General features: G+C 45.4%; 1 protein-coding gene across 2 annotated transcripts in view; it reads right to left on the minus strand.

Moving 5' to 3' along the window:
- The window catches only part of GRM2 (glutamate metabotropic receptor 2), a 54,922-nt gene that overhangs the window by 24,038 nt on the left and 15,132 nt on the right, over nt 1-15,752 (minus strand). For both annotated transcript variants that reach the window (XM_056525128.1, XM_056525127.1), the window contains exon 2: nt 1,731-2,351. In XM_056525128.1, the coding sequence (XP_056381103.1) occupies nt 1,731-2,180 (450 nt within the window). In that variant the 5' untranslated portion in view covers nt 2,181-2,351. The remainder of the gene's footprint in view (nt 1-1,730; nt 2,352-15,752) is intronic.

Here is a 15,752-nt window from a genome sequence, read left to right on the forward strand (position 1 = left end):
TTTCTATGGAGAAAGTGGAAAGAAATCAACCTAAGTATTGCCAATCCATGGGCAAGGGCGGTTACTCTTCATATACAGCTTACGTAGCCACAAAAGAAGACCTGATTTCAGCTTTATGTTTATTGTAATTGTTTATGTTTATGTAAGTGGGGAACATTTGTAGAGACATATCTTGAAGCTCTAGGGTTATAATGCAAAATCCGTAACATGCCCCCATTTACTGTTCTACTGGGCATTTATAATACTAATGTTTTCTTAAGCAGCAGTGGAGATTTTTGTCCCCTCAGGTACTAGGCCAAGGCTGCTTTCTCTGCACCCTGTATAGAATACCCTCTAAGCCTCTGTGGGATCTATGTTTTGGATCTACCACTCCTGTCTGTCACTATAGTACTACTGCCACAAAAAAGGAGAGGTTGTTTCTGATTAAAGGGAACCTATCAATAGATTTTACCATATATAACGCGTGGCAATGCATTATATTTGGTAAAATCTTCTTCCTCACCATCCCCGGGAAATATTTTTGCCAGCAGGTATGGTGAGGATGTGAAGTTAGAAAGTCTCCCCTGCCGGCCCAAAAGTAGTCACCAGGCCAGGGAGCTATACTCACCTAGTCCCGTCTTCTTTGTCTGTAACCATGCCCCCTCAGTGTGATTGACAGCCTGGGCTTGGCCTGTATCATTGCACTGCTCCGTCTGCTTAGGAAGTGGTGAAGAGAGCTGAGGGGGCATGCTTACACTAGAAAATATATAAACAGATCACCCAAACCTCTAGGACAGGTCCACTAATTACTGGTACATGACAAATAATTGATAAGACCGTGCTTCAATCACATGTTTTATATTTTATTTAAAATAATTGCATATTTCATTTCATAAAAATGTGTCTGTAAAATCGCAGAAACTATATCTCTGTCTTTATAATATTAATGTGCTCTATGTAAGTCTATGAAAAACTAGTTGTCTGTGAACACAATATATATATATATATATATATATATATATATATATATATATCAAAAAGACAAATTCTTTCCATCTGCGTAAATAAGTCATGTATCCCTTGTTTACATTGATGAATAAATATGTCTGTTAAAAAACTCTCAAATACAAATTCAATGCTGATCATGTCATTGATGAGGAAAGTGAATTTCACCGCAAATTGCATTTCTATGGATTTTCATTTAAGACTTTTCTCTAGACCTTAAATAAATCCCAAGATTAAAAAAAAAAAAATGAAGACATTGACAAAGATGAGTGTAGAAGCTCAGTGTCAGGGGGATCTTCCCACTACACTCCCTCGTGTCATGTTTTAACGATTGTATTGAACTTATAAGTATTAACCTGGAAGTTCAACTGTATGAAGTAGAATGAAAGGATTTTTTTCCATATTAAAGGGGGTTTTCAACTATGGGTCATTTATGTTAGTTAAAAGGTTTCCCAGATGAAAGGTGACCACCCAGTGTTCTGCTGCAAACCCAATAATAAGCCATAATCTGTGAAAAAAAATTAAGTATTACATGGTGTCTATTGGAAATAGTGGCCTGTCCCTTTATTTATGCATGTACCAGAGGCATCCTCGATAGTTGCTCCCTACTCTACTCTGTACTCTGGCTATTAAATGAGGGTCCTCAATGATAGACTTTGACTATAGGTTTAGCAGACAATGAAGAGATCTCTCTGAGCCCCTGCCTAATGGAATGTGTCAGCGCATATGTTCTTCCATACTGTTACCTGTATAGAGACATCACTATAAGACCCTCCAATTACTCCACTGATCGCTGTGAGTGTCTCCCCATGGATAGCATAGGATCCATCTGGGCAAAGGTACTGAGGTCCATCACCCCGAGTCAAAGATCCTCGCACCAACTCCAAGGCTTGCTCCAGAGCATAAGTATCTTTTGAGCAGGTGTCCAGGATGTGAGCTCCCAGTTTAACTCCTGGAAGAATTTTTGGGTCCTTGTTAATGGCATCTAAAGCAAAAAGCATGGCCTCCAACCGCTGCAAACCTCGGTGCTCATTCATACGTCCACACTCATATCCAGGGCCCCCTTTCTCATGGACCGGGAAGAGACCTCCTATAACCAGATCACCTTCAACACGGATCTCTGGTCTGAGAGATTTGCTGCTTTTCTCAGTGGTATAGATGGGAAGCAAGAACAGCGTCCAGAAGAGATTAGCCATTGGCTTAACCAAGTTGATCTGATGTAAGAACCAGATAATGAAAAGTCACTTCAAGGGTTGCTGTAGAAAAGAACGTGGCACCCAGGGGACTGTGTGAAATGACCAGACAGAGCAATAGGCAGGAATAGGGGAGGCATAGAGAACCCAGAGGAAGACTTCTGAGCCTTTATCCTGAGTGGAGAGAAAGAGAGAGTGAGACAGATAAAGATACAGGTGATGAGAGGTGAAGAACACAAGAAAAATTGTGATTTCTTTATCTCATATATTATAATGGAAGCAAATATAGGGTGTGTGGGAAGAGCGCTTCTTTAGACTACTTTATCTTTAATAGTATAAATCAAATTACATAGACAGCTGCAGCTGACAAAGGCTTTCCAGCAAAAGGCATGCTGTGTCTATCTTTTTTGATCTATACTAAAAAAACAAAGCATTGTAGAGAAGTGTGTCCCGAAACTTTCTTCTACCTACTTGGAATGAATCCCTTTCGCGAGCACTGCATCAGACCAAGTGCCATCCAATAGGGTGTGACCAACACATAACTACATCTATAGGATGCAGGTAAATAGAGGTGTAGCTTCTATAGACACGGAGCTACACCTACACCTATAGCCTTGGCCCAGCCTGAATCCCTATGGATCGTAGACTTGCAATAAGTCTTCTGTTCAGCTTATACCAAGTGGTTAGACGGATGCTTTATTACTCTTTCTTTGTAGTATCCCTTTAGAAGTGAACAGAGTGACCTTGGTATTTTCAATACTTCACAGGGGCATCAGCACTAAGTATACCCAGTGGTCTGAGGCCTACTTAAAGAAGGGGGAGCTAAGTTGCTCCACCCACTTCCACAGGCTACTCTATGCTTCCTCAGGGGAGAGAAAGACTGGGTTTAAGCAAGAGATATCCCACCTTCTAGGGTTTAACCCAGCCTATACTTATGGGCAAATGTATGTGCATAGCATTCCTGCTCACATTCAGATGCATAAAAGAAAAGGGGTTATCCAGGCATAGAAAAATAGAACTTATTTCTTCCAAAAACAGCACCACACCTGTCCTCAGGTTTGTGTGGTATTAAAACGTGGCTCGATTCACTTCAATGCAACTGAGCTGCAATACCACATACAACATTTGAAAAGGTGTGGTGCTGTTATACGAATAAATCAGTTTTGTGTTTCTAATTCTAGATAACCCTCTTTAACAATCCACAAAAACCTGGCATATCAAATAAGTATACTTTCATTGTTACCACAGCTGACAACCAATAAACAAAAGGGAATACTGCTTATAGACAGAGAAGCAGTACTTTCAATGCCTACATTGCTTACAATGACATCTAAGCACTGATAATGGTCACTTTGTTGTCACATGGGAATGCGTATAGGTGAATGCACAGGGCATCAATTATGACAGATAGTACATAAAATAACAGCAAAATGAAACTAAAAATAATACAGCATAATCTCGTCCCACACTAGATATAAATAATGGGTCCTGCACACTCAGCTCTGCTTCCTTTAGTCAATCTCTCTCCCTTTGTGCCCCCCCAACTTAGTATTGGAGCCCTCTTAGTGCCCCCACTCAGTAATAGGACACCCTTAGTGCTCACCCCTCAGCTATAATGTCCTTTAATGCACCTCTTAGTGATAATGCTCCTTTGTGCCCCACATAGCAGTAATGCCCCTGGGGAAAGTTAGGGGGCATCAGTACTCTGTGGGTGCACACTTAGTAATAAGGCCCCTTGGTTCCCCCACTTAATAAGGCTCCCATGCTCCCATTTACAATGATATCCCCCATGTTGCCCTTCACTTGGTAATAATGCCTCCCTTCCCCAGTGCTCTCTTCCCATGTATTGTGGCCTCTGTTCCCACAATGAACAAACAGGCTTCACTATCTGCTGACCTGTCTCATGTGAGTCGGAAGAGATATAAACTGAATGTTTTCCTCCAACCAAACTTGGCAAACAGATGACTTGTGATCATTCAGCCCCCCCCCCCCCCCCCCCCCCCCCACTGAATACAACATATAGTATAATATAGTACAAACACTGTAGACTGCCTGGAGGATGACGTTGCCCCTTGTGAGGTCATGTCACGCCCCCTCAATGTAAGTCTATGGGAGGGGACGTGTCAGCCACCATGCCCCCTCCCATAGACTTGCATTGAGGGGGTGTGACGTGACATCTTAATAAAATGTTCCGAACGCTGGGTCACTGGAGTACCCCTTTAAACACTGTTTCTAGGCTTCTAATAAGATGAGCAAACCCATCTGCTGAAACACTAACCAGTACCATAACACTAACCAGGGCTATAAGTCACCACGGCAAGTACATTCAAATGTTGGGTCAGACTTGTAGAAGGACATGAGAGGCTACAAACTTTCTTGTAGACGTGCGTGATAGTGAGTGAGAGGCACACCAACATAGTGATGGGGTCCTCCGATCAAAGGACTGAGCAGCTTGGGTGTCCCTGGGTGATTTTTTCCTATGAACAGGTTACTGACTTTATCCACATTTGTGCAGTGTTTGGCATAAATCCCATATAGTGAAAGGACTCAGCTTCCCCTTCTTTTCTCTGACTCCCACACATTGCTTCTAGGTTCAGCTAAAATTCCCAAGGATGCCCTGCAATGCTTTTGAGGCCAGACCTTCACCCAGGGACACTGGCAGCCTGGAAACCTTTGTCCTGCACAGTATAGAGCAACCATTCACAGAAGACTCTACTGTATATACTGCGCTGTAATCTGCTGCTCTCTTTATTTACCTCACATCCATCTGGCTGACAATCCCTGCCCCCCATTCGCTCCATCACTTGTCTCCTGTGTATATTTCCTCATATCTGAATTTGTTATATGTGACAGGATTGCTGTGACTCGTAACGTCTTAGCGTCACACCAGAGTTGTAGCTAGACATTCCTTCACCCAAGGCATAGATTCAGTGTTTCCTACCCTACTGTGTATACATGCGCACACATATACACCTTAAACTTATCAACATACCACCATACCAAATACATTCAGAGTATTTCTATATCTTACGTAAACATATTACTACCATACTGCACACAAGTATAGTAAGGCCCCTAGCAAATATCAAGATGGTCCTCTGCTGTTTATTTTCCCTTGCTCTCCATTACCCGTTGGTTAATACCCCATCCATTAATGCAGTTCCATGGAGAAAGGAGTTCTGTACAGTTTCTTTCCAATAGAAAAAGGAATGGGATGAACCCTCTCTCCAAGTGCCCCATAGCAGCCGCATGGTCTGCTACTATGTTATGTGCGTCCTTGATTACACATTTACATTCACATTACACACATATGAATTTACATACCAGACACATTACATACACATATATACACATCACACTAGGGACATCTAGCAACGAGCATCCGGGTGACCTCCACCTTCAATTGTATATGGGTTCTCCAGACACAGATGTACTTAAAAACAGCGGAGCTGGGAGCTGTCAGACTCCTTCTCCTCCACTCACTCTCATTAGCCTGCAGCTTATAAGAAGCTTGGTTAGGATTTCAGCCCAGGCCGACATGATCCTATGATGCCACTACAGCTGCCGAAGGAACCTTCCCAGAATTTTATAGACTGCAGGCCTGGGGATACAGGAGCTTTGTTCATTGTGGGAGCAGAGCTAATTGAGTATTATTCATATATATATATATATATATATATATATATATATATATATATATATATAGTTATGGCCGTAAATGTTGGCACCCCTGAAATTTTTTCAAGAAAATGAAGTATTTCTCACAGAAAAGGATTGCAGTAACACAATTTTTGCTATACACATGTTTATTCCCTTTGTGTGTATTGGAACTAAACCAAAAAAGGGAGGAAAAAAAGCAAATTGGCCACAATGTCACACCAAACTCCAAAAATGGGCTGGACAAAATTATTGGCGCCTTTTCGAAATTGTGGAAAAATAAGATTGTTTCAAGCATGTGATGCTCCTTTAAACTCACCTGGGGCAAATAACAGGTGTGGGCAATATAAAAAAAATAACACCTGAACTCAGATAAAAAAAGGAGAGAAGTTCACTTAGTCTTTGCATTGTGTGTCTGTGTGTGTCACACTAAGCATGGACAACAGAAAGAGGAGAAGAGAACTGTCTGAGGACATGATAACCAAAATTGTGGAAGAATATCAACAATCTCAAGGTTACAAGTCCATCTCCAGAAATCTAGATTTGCCTTTGTCCACAGTGCGCAACATGATCAAGAAGCGGCAGGACGGGTAGTGGATCCTCTGGACCAGAGAGGCGATGACGCGGGTTGTACTGGAGGACCGGTTCTAAGCAGTTACTGGTCTTCACCAGAGCCCGCCGCAAAGCGGGATGGATTTGCTGCGGCGGTAACTACCAGGTCATGTCCCCCAGTAACAACTCGACCTCTCTGGCAGCTGATATAGCATGGTACACAGGGAGTAGGCAAGAGCGTAGTCAGACGTAGCAGAGGTCAGGGCAGGCGGCAAGGGTTCACAGGCGAGTATACGGTAGCAACGGGTTCGGCAACTGGCAAGGCAATAACACAGTAGGGAACGCTTTCTCAGAGGCACAAGGCACATAGATCCGGCAAGGCAGGAAGGGGGAGGTAGTTTATATAAGGAGGACACAGTAGGAGGTGAGGAACCAGCACACCAATTACCGGAGCGCTGGCCCTTTAAATTTACTGAAGCCGGCGCGTGCGCGCCCTAGAGAGCAGGGCTGCGCGCCGAGAACCAGGTGAGCCGGGCAGGGACGCGGCACGTGAGCGGGGACCAGCCGCCTCGCCAGCCGCATCTCTGAAGCCGAGGAACCCGCGCTCCCGGTCAGCGTGACTGACCGAGAAATGCCGGGACCCCGGGGCTGAGGACTGAGGCAGCGGGCGCTCCGGTCTGGAGGCGATGACTGGAGTGCTCGCTGTGACAGTACCCCCCCCCCCCCCCCTTAGGTCTCCCCCTCTTTTTGGCACCAAGAAAGTTGAGGATGAGACTGCGGTCCAAGATGTTATTCTTAGGCTCCCAAGACCTCTCCTCAGGACCACAACCCTCCCAGTCGACCAAAAAAAAATCTTTTCCCCCCAAACGACCTTGGTAGCTAGGATTTCTTTAACTGAAAAAATATCTGAGGTACCAGTGACAGGGGTGGGAGAAGGAAGTTTAGGAGAGAAGCAATTAAAGATAGCAGGTTTGAGAAGGCAGACATGGAAAGAGTTATGAATTCTGAGGGAGGGAGGAAGATAGAGCTGGTAGGACACCGGATTAATGCGGCTCTTAACTCTGAAGGGACCCAAGCAACGAGGGCCCAGCTTGTAACTTGGTACCTTAAATCTGATGTACTTCGAGAAGAGCCACACCTTGTCACCAGGACAGAATTCTGGATGAGCACTATGACTTTTATCGGCCTGGAACTTCATATGGGCCGAGGCCTTGAGGAGGGCTGAGTGGGTTTCTCGCCAAATAGAAGAGAAGTCTTGAAGGAGGTCCTCTACAGCTCGTACTGAAGAGGGGGACGGAGGTCCGCGGCAGAAGTGGCAGAGGATGACGACCATAAACCACAAAAAATGGAGAATTATTGGTGGCGGAAGATTGTTTGTAATTATAAGAGAACTCTGCCCAAGGGAGTAAGTCAGACCAATCATCTTGACGGGAGGACACAAAATGGCGTAGATAATCTCCCAGAATCTGGTTCACACGTTCTACTTGGCCATTGAACTGAGGGTGATACGAGGAAGAAAAGTCCAGCTTGACTCCGAGCTGACCACAGAGAGCCCTCCAAAATCTGGAAACTAATTGCACCCCACGATCAGAGACGATGTGACTGGGAAGGCCGTGGAGGCGGAAGATGTGTAGAAAAAACTGTTTGGCCAACTGAGGCGCGGACTTGAGACCAGGCAGGGACACAAAGTGAGCCATCTTCGAAAATCGGTCCACCATGACCCAAATGACCGTCATACCATAGGAGGAGGGAAGATCAGTGATAAAGTCCATGGCGATGTGTGACCAAGGGGTTTCTGGAACAGGAAGCGGCAGAAGAAGACCCGCAGGTTTTTGACAAGGAGTCTTGTCACGGGCGCAGATCGCACAGGACTGGACGAATTCTGTGACGTCTCTCTCCAGTGAAAACCACCAATATCTTTGGGAAATTAATTGAAGAGACTTCTTAACCCCAGGATGACCAGAAAAGAGGGAAGCGTGACCCCGCTTGAGAACTTGTAACCGCTGCCGAGGGGGAACATAGGTCTTACCCGGGGGAAGAAGCCGCAAGTCCACAGGTGCAACCGAGATGAGACATTCTGGTGGGATAATGTGTTGAGGAGTAGGTGTGTCGCCCACCACATCAGAAGAGCGAGAAAGGGCATCTGCCCTGATGTTCTTGGCAGCGGGGTGGAAATAAATCTGGAAATTGAAGCGGGCGAAGAAGATGGACCAACGGGCTTGACAGGGATTTAGTCTCTGAGCAGACTGGAGGTAGGCTAGGTTCTTATGGTCCGAGAAAATGGTCACAGGGTGAGAAGCACCCTCGAGAAGATGTCTCCACTCCTCCAAGGCTAATTTAATTGCCAACAGTTCTCTGTCCCCAATAGTATAATTCTTCTCGGCGGAAGAAAAGGTTTTAGAGAAGAAGCCACAAGTTAAGGTCTTGCCTCTGGATGACTTCTGAATTAGCACAGCTCCAGCTCCCACTGAGGATGCATCCACTTCAAGATAAAATGGCTTGGAAGAATCTGTCCGGGAAAGAACAGATGCGGAAGCAAAGGCGGCTTTCAGGGACTGGAAGGCCTCTTCAGCGTGAGGAGGCCAGATTTTAGGATTAGCATCCTTACTAGTCAAAGCCACAAGAGGAGCCACCAGGGTGGAATAATGAGGAATACATTGTCTGTAGTAATTGGCAAAACCCAGAGAGGCGTGGCCAGTTCAGAACCGCAGAAAGTTTGGCAGGATCCATTTGAAGTCCTTGGGCTGAGATGATGTACCCCAGGAAGGGCAAGGAGGAACGCTCAAACAGACATTTCTCAATCTTGGCATAGAGGCGGTTGCTTCCGAGATGGGTGAGAACTTGTCGGACATGGACTCGATGTTGCTCCAAATTAGGGGAAAAAATAAGGATATCATCCAGGTATACTACTACACAAGTGTAAAGAAGGCCTCGGAAGATGTCGTTAACAAACTCCTGGAAGATTGGAGGTGCGTTACATAGTCCAAAAGGCATCATTAAGTATTCAAAGTGACCGTCCCGGGTGTTGAAAGTGGTCTTCCACTCGTCTCCCTTCCGAATACGAATCAAATTATAGGCCCCGCGGAGATTCAACTTGGTAAAAATCTTGACTCCTCTAAGACGGTCCAACAGCTCAGAGATTAGAGGCAGAGGGTAACGGTTTTTAATGGTAATTTTATTTAGTCCTCTATAATCAATGCAGGGTCGGAGAGAGGCATCCTTTTTAGACACAAAGAAAAAACTGGCTCCAGCAGGAGAAGAAGACTTCCTAATAAACCCTCTCTGTAAATTCTCACGTACATAGTCAGACATGGCCTGAGTCTCCAGAGGGGAGAGAGGATAAATTCTGCCCCGAGGAGGAGTAGAGCCAGGTAACAGGTCAATAAGACAATCATAAGGCCTGTGAGGAGGAAGAGTCTCCGCTTGCTTTTTACAGAAGACATCCGCAAAATGGTGGTAAGGCTTGGGGAGACCTGGTGGCGGAGGAACTGTCAGGTCCCGTTTGATAGGAGGAGGCTTGAGGCACCGGTCAGAGCAGAAAGGGCCCCAATGCAGAATCTCACCGGTGGACCAATTCAAGACAGGACAATGGCGTTGCAACCACAGTAAACCCAACATTAGTTCGGAAGAGCAAAAAGGAAGAACAAGAAATTCCAGAGTCTCTGTATGGAACATCCCAATGTCCATCCGCAGGGGCTGGGTACGGTATTGTACCGTAGCAGAGAGTCTCTCCCCGTTGACCGTAGAAATGAGGAAAGGCTTGGGCAGACGGACAATAGGAATTTGATACTTGTCGACCAAGGAGGCGTGGAGTCCAGGAAGGCTGCAGCAGAGAAGAAGGACTTGGACGAAAGGAACAACTGCACGGATATAATGAGATGTGGAGAGGAAGAATCCACACCTAGTAATGCCTCTCCCACATTCACTAGGTGCGAGCGTTTCCCGAATGTGGAGGACAGTCCTTAAGGAAGTGCTAGGTACTAGCACAGTACAAACACAGGTTCTCGTCTCTACGGCGGCTCCATTCTTGCGGGGTCAGGCGAGACCGGTCCACCTGCATGGCCTCCACAGCGGAAGACCCATAGACAGGTAGAGGTGGACGCTGGAACGCAGGAGCCAGACGAGGGCAGCGTTTAGGACAAGCTTTTTCCTTCTCAAGATGGAGTTCCTCTTGTCTTTCGGAGAAACGTTTATCGATCCTTGTGGCCAGCAAGATGAGGTCACTCAGGGTAGTAGGCAGGTCACGTGCAGCAAGGACGTCCTTAATGTCACAGTTAAGTCCCTTCTTAAAAGTTTCACAAAGAGCTTCATTGTTCCAGTTCAGCTCCGAGGCAAGGATGCGGAACTGGATGGCATAGTCACCCACGGTGGAACTTCCTTGGGACAAGTTCAGCAAAGCAGTCTCTGCAGAGGTGACCCGGGCAGGTTCCTCGAAAACATTACGAAACTCCTGACAAAAACTCTGGACAGATGCGGTGGCTGGATCAGCGCAGTCCCACAGCGGTGTAGCCCAGGCCAGGGCCCTCCCGGAGAGCAGACTGAGGATGAAGGCTACCTTGGCTCGCTCAGACGGAAACTGGTCAGACAGTAGCTCGAGGTGAAGAGAGTACTGAGACAGGAACCCTCGACACAACTTAGGATCTCCGTCGTATTTGTCTGGTAGGAACAAACGGATTCTGGAACCAGTGGCAACTGCAGGCGGAGGTGATGCAGCAGTTGCAGACGGAGGAGCTGGCTATTGCTGAGAAGGCAGGAGCTGCTGCAACATAGTAGTCAACTGGGCCAGCTGTTGACCCTGCTGGGCCACAATGGTGGTGAGGTCAACTAGACTTGGCAGGGGAACATCAGCGGGATCCATGGCCGGATCTTACTGTCACAAACCTGCAGGACAGGTTGTGGATCCTCTGGACCAGAGAGGCGATGAGGCGGGTTGTACTGGAGGACCAGTTCTAAGCAGTTATTGGTCTTCACCAGAGCCCGCCGCAAAGCGGGATGGATTTGCTGCGGTGGTAACTACCAGGTCGCATCCCCCAGTAACAACACAACCTCTCTGGCAGCTGATATAGCGTGGTACACAGGGAGTAGGCAAGAGCGTAGTCAGACGTAGCAGAGGTCAGGGCAGGCGGCAAGGGTTCACAGGCGAGTATACGGTAGCAACGGGTTCGGCAACTGGCAAGGCAATAACACAGTAAGGAACGCTTTCTCAGAGGCACAAGGCACAAAGATCCAGCAAGGCAGGAAGGGGAGGTAGTTTATATAAGGAGGACACAGTAGGAGGTGAGGAACCAGCGCACCAATTACCGGTGCACTGGCCCTTGAAATTTACTGAAGCCGGCGCGCGTGCACCCTAGAGAGCGGGGCCGCACGCGCCGGGATGCAGGAGCGCAGGGAGCAGCGCGCCGAGAACCAGGTGAGCCGGGCAGGGATGCAGCGCGTGAGCGGGGACCAGCCGCCACACCAGCCGCGTTTCTGAAGCTGAGGAACCCGCGCTCCCGGTCAGCGCGATTGACCGAGAGACGCCGGGACCCCGGGGCTGAGGACTGAGGCAGCAGGCGCTCCGGTCCGGAGGCGATGACTGGAGCGCTTGCTGTGACAGTTTGCAACCCAGCACGAACTATCTGTCAACATTTAAATGAAATGAAACGCTATAGCAGAAGACCCAGGAGGACCCCACTGCTGACACAGAGACATAAAAAAGCAAGATTACATTTTGCCAAAATGAACTTAAGTAAGCCAAAATCCTTTTGGGAAAACCTCTTGTGGACAGATGAGACCAAGATAGAGCTTTTTGGTAGAGCACATCATTCTACTGTTTACCAAAAATGGAATGAGGCCTACAAAGAAAATAACACAGTACCTACAGTGAAATATGGTGGAGGTTCAAGGTTCAAGCCGTTGCTCCTTCCTGCGGGACTCGCAATCGTGGATCCCGGGATATAGCGCTCTAGGACCGGGTGAGTGCCCTCTACATCTCTGGTTGAAGTTTGTTCAAGTGAGGAGCACCCCCAGGAGAATCCTACACCTCACATATTATCCATAGGTTATTACCAGGAGGAGAACAACATGGGGGCAATATTAGCAATGGGAGCTGTAAGAACTTGAAGGGTTAACCTTTTCCAAGCTTTGGCTTGGCCTAGTTACTTGGCTACACCTTAACCAATCCGGGCTGTGAGCAGTTACCCGGCTGAGCCTGCACCTGTGGGCTTGCTACTTAAAGGGGTACTCCAGTGGAAAACTTTTTTTTAAATAAACTGGTGCCAGAAAGTTAAACAGATTTATAAATTACTTCTATAAAAAAATCTTAGTCCTTTCAATACTTTTTAACAGCTGTATGCTACAGAGGAAATTCTATACTTTTTGAATTTCTTTTTTGTCTTGTCCACAGTGCTCTCTGCTGACACCTGATGCTCGTATCAGGAACTGTCCAGAACAGGAGAAAATCCCCATAGCAAACCTATGCTGCTCTGGACAGTTCCTGACACGGACAGAGGTGTCAGCAGAGAGCACTGTGGACAACACAAAAAAGAAATTCAAAAAGTAAAAATTTCCTCTGTAGCATACAGCCCCTTAAAAGTACTGCAAGGATTAAGATTTTTTTTATGGAAGTAATTTACAAATCTGTTTAACTTTCTGCCACCAGTTCATTTAAAAACACCGGAGTACCCCTTTAAGTCCAGCTCAGGCCTGGTTCACACCACGTTTTTGCAATACAGTTCCCGTCTACGTTTTCAATTTGAAAACCGTATGCATTGACTCTCCATTGAAAACCATATGCCAAAAGATGTTTTGCCTTCTGTATGGTTTTGTCAGTTTTTTTCTTGTGCCCAAAACCGTAGCCTACCACTGTTTTTGGTCTGGGTGAAAAACCGTATTGAAACGTATACGTTTTTTAACATGGGAGTCAATGGGAACCAAACAGACCCGTATGTGCGTACGGTTCCATCTGGTTTTCCCCATATGGTTTTTGACTTTGCACAGTTTTTTTCTTGGAATTTCAATCAAACAAGTGAAAGTTTATTCATAATGGAATGAAAAGTTAAAAACATATACGTTTTTTTCTTAAAAAACGGATGCAACCGGACATCATTTTTCAAACCGTATATGGATAAAAATTTGTACACATGTTTTTATACAGTTTAGTCAGGTTTTGAGGAATCCTTTTTTTTAAATCAAAAACCTGATACTCGAACTCTGTTGCAAAAACATGTTGTGAACCCAGCCTCACTCTGTTTTTAGTTGCCAGTGAAAGAAACTTGTTTCCAGTAACCAGCATTATTGTTCTCTGAATTTTTGGCTATTGATCTCGGCTCTGCTTAGTGACCTCTCTTCTGCATCTGTGTATCGGTAACATAGTAACATAGTTCATGAGGTTAAAAAAAGACCAGAGTCCATCAAGTTCAACCTACATCCCTAATGAGTCCCTACTGAGTTGATCCAGAGGAAGGCAAAAAACCCTCATACTAGAGGTAAAAATTCCTTCCCGACTCCAAATATGGCAATCAGAATAAATCCCTGGATCAACGTTCTGTCCCTATAAATCCAGTATACATAACCAGCGATGTTATTAGTCTCCAAAAATGTATCCAGCCCCTTTTGAACTCTTTTATGGAGTTCACCATGACCACCTCCTCCGGGAGAGAATTCCACAGTCTCACTGCTCTTACAGTAAAGAACCCCTGTCTGTGCTGGTGTAGAAACCTTCTTTCCTCTAGACGTAGAGGATGCCCCCTTGTTATAGATACAGTCCTGGGTATAAATAGATCATGGGAGAGATCTCTGTACTGTCCCCTGATATATTTATACATAGTTATTAGGTCTCCTCTAAGCCTTCTTTTTTCTAAACTAAATAACCCTAATTCTGATAATCTTTCTGGGTACTGTAGTCCTCCCATTCCCTGTATTACTCTGGTTGCCTGTCTTTGAACCCTCTCCAGCTGCCCTATATCTTTCTTGTACACTGGTGCCCAGTACTGTACACAGTATTCCATGTGTGGTCTGACTAGTGATTTGTACAGCGGTAGAATTATTTCCTTGTCGTGGGCATCTATGCCCCTATTGATGCAAACCATGATTTTATTTGCCTTGGCAGCAGCTGCCCGACACTGGTCACTACAGCTAAATTTACTGTTAACTAAGACTCCCAAGTCCTTTTCCATGTCAGTCGTCCCAAGTGTTCTCCCATTTACAGTCATGGCCGTAAATGTTGGCACCCCTGAAATATTTCAAGAAAATGAAGTATTTCTCACAGAAAAGGATTGCAATAACACATGTTTTGCTATACACATGTTTATTCCCTTTGTGTGTATTGGAACTAAACCAAAAAAGGGAGGAAAAAAGCAAATTGGACATGATGTCACACCAAACTCCAAAAATGGGCTGGACAAAATTATTGGCACCCTTAATTTAATATTTGGTTGCACACCATTTTGGCAAAATGTAGTCTTGCTTTCTAAATGTCTCTGTGTCAGCAGTGGGGTCCTCCTGGGCCTCCTGCCATAGCGTTTCATTTCATTTAAATGTCTACGGATAGTATGCGCTGACACTGATGCTCCCTGAGCCTGCAGGACAGCTTGAATATCTTTGGAACTTGTTTGGGGCTGTTTATCCACCATCCAGTCTATTCTGCGTTGACACCTTTTATCAATTTTTCTCTTCCGTACATGCCCAGGGAGATAAGCTGCAGTGCCATGGGTTGCAAACTTCTTGATAATGTCGCGCTCTGTGGACAAAGGCAAATCTAGATCTCTGGAGATGGACTTGTAACCTTGAGATTGTTGATATTTTTCCACAATTTTGGTTCTCAAGTCCTCAGACAGTTCTCTTCTCCTCTTTCTGTTGTCCATGCTTAGTGTGGCACACACAGACACACAATGCAAAGACTAAGTGAACTTCTCTCCTTTTTATCTGCTTTCAAGTGTAAATTTTATATTTCCCACACCTGTTACTTGCCCCAGGTGAGTTTAAAGGAGCATCACATGCTTGAAACAATCTTATTTTTCCACAATTTTGAAAGGGTGACAATAATTTTGTCCAGCCCATTTTTGGAGTAGTTTGGTGTGACATTATGTCCAATTTGCTTTTTTTTCCCCTCCCTTTTTTGGCTTAGTTCCAATATACACAAAGGGAATAAACATATGTATAGCAAAACATTGACAGGACCGATCCCTCATAAAGCCATGCTGATATGGAGTCATACATTTATTTGTATCAAGATACTCCAAAATAGCATCTCTCAGAAAACCCTCAAACAATGTATATACAACAGAGGTTAAACTAACAGATCTATAATTCCCAGGGTCACCTATTGACCCCTTTTTAAATATTGGCACCACATTTGCCATGCTTCAGTCCTGGGGAACCTTCCCT

The sequence above is a fragment of the Hyla sarda genome, chromosome 6, assembly GCF_029499605.1.
Source record: "Hyla sarda isolate aHylSar1 chromosome 6, aHylSar1.hap1, whole genome shotgun sequence".
NCBI lineage: Eukaryota > Metazoa > Chordata > Amphibia > Anura > Hylidae > Hyla > Hyla sarda.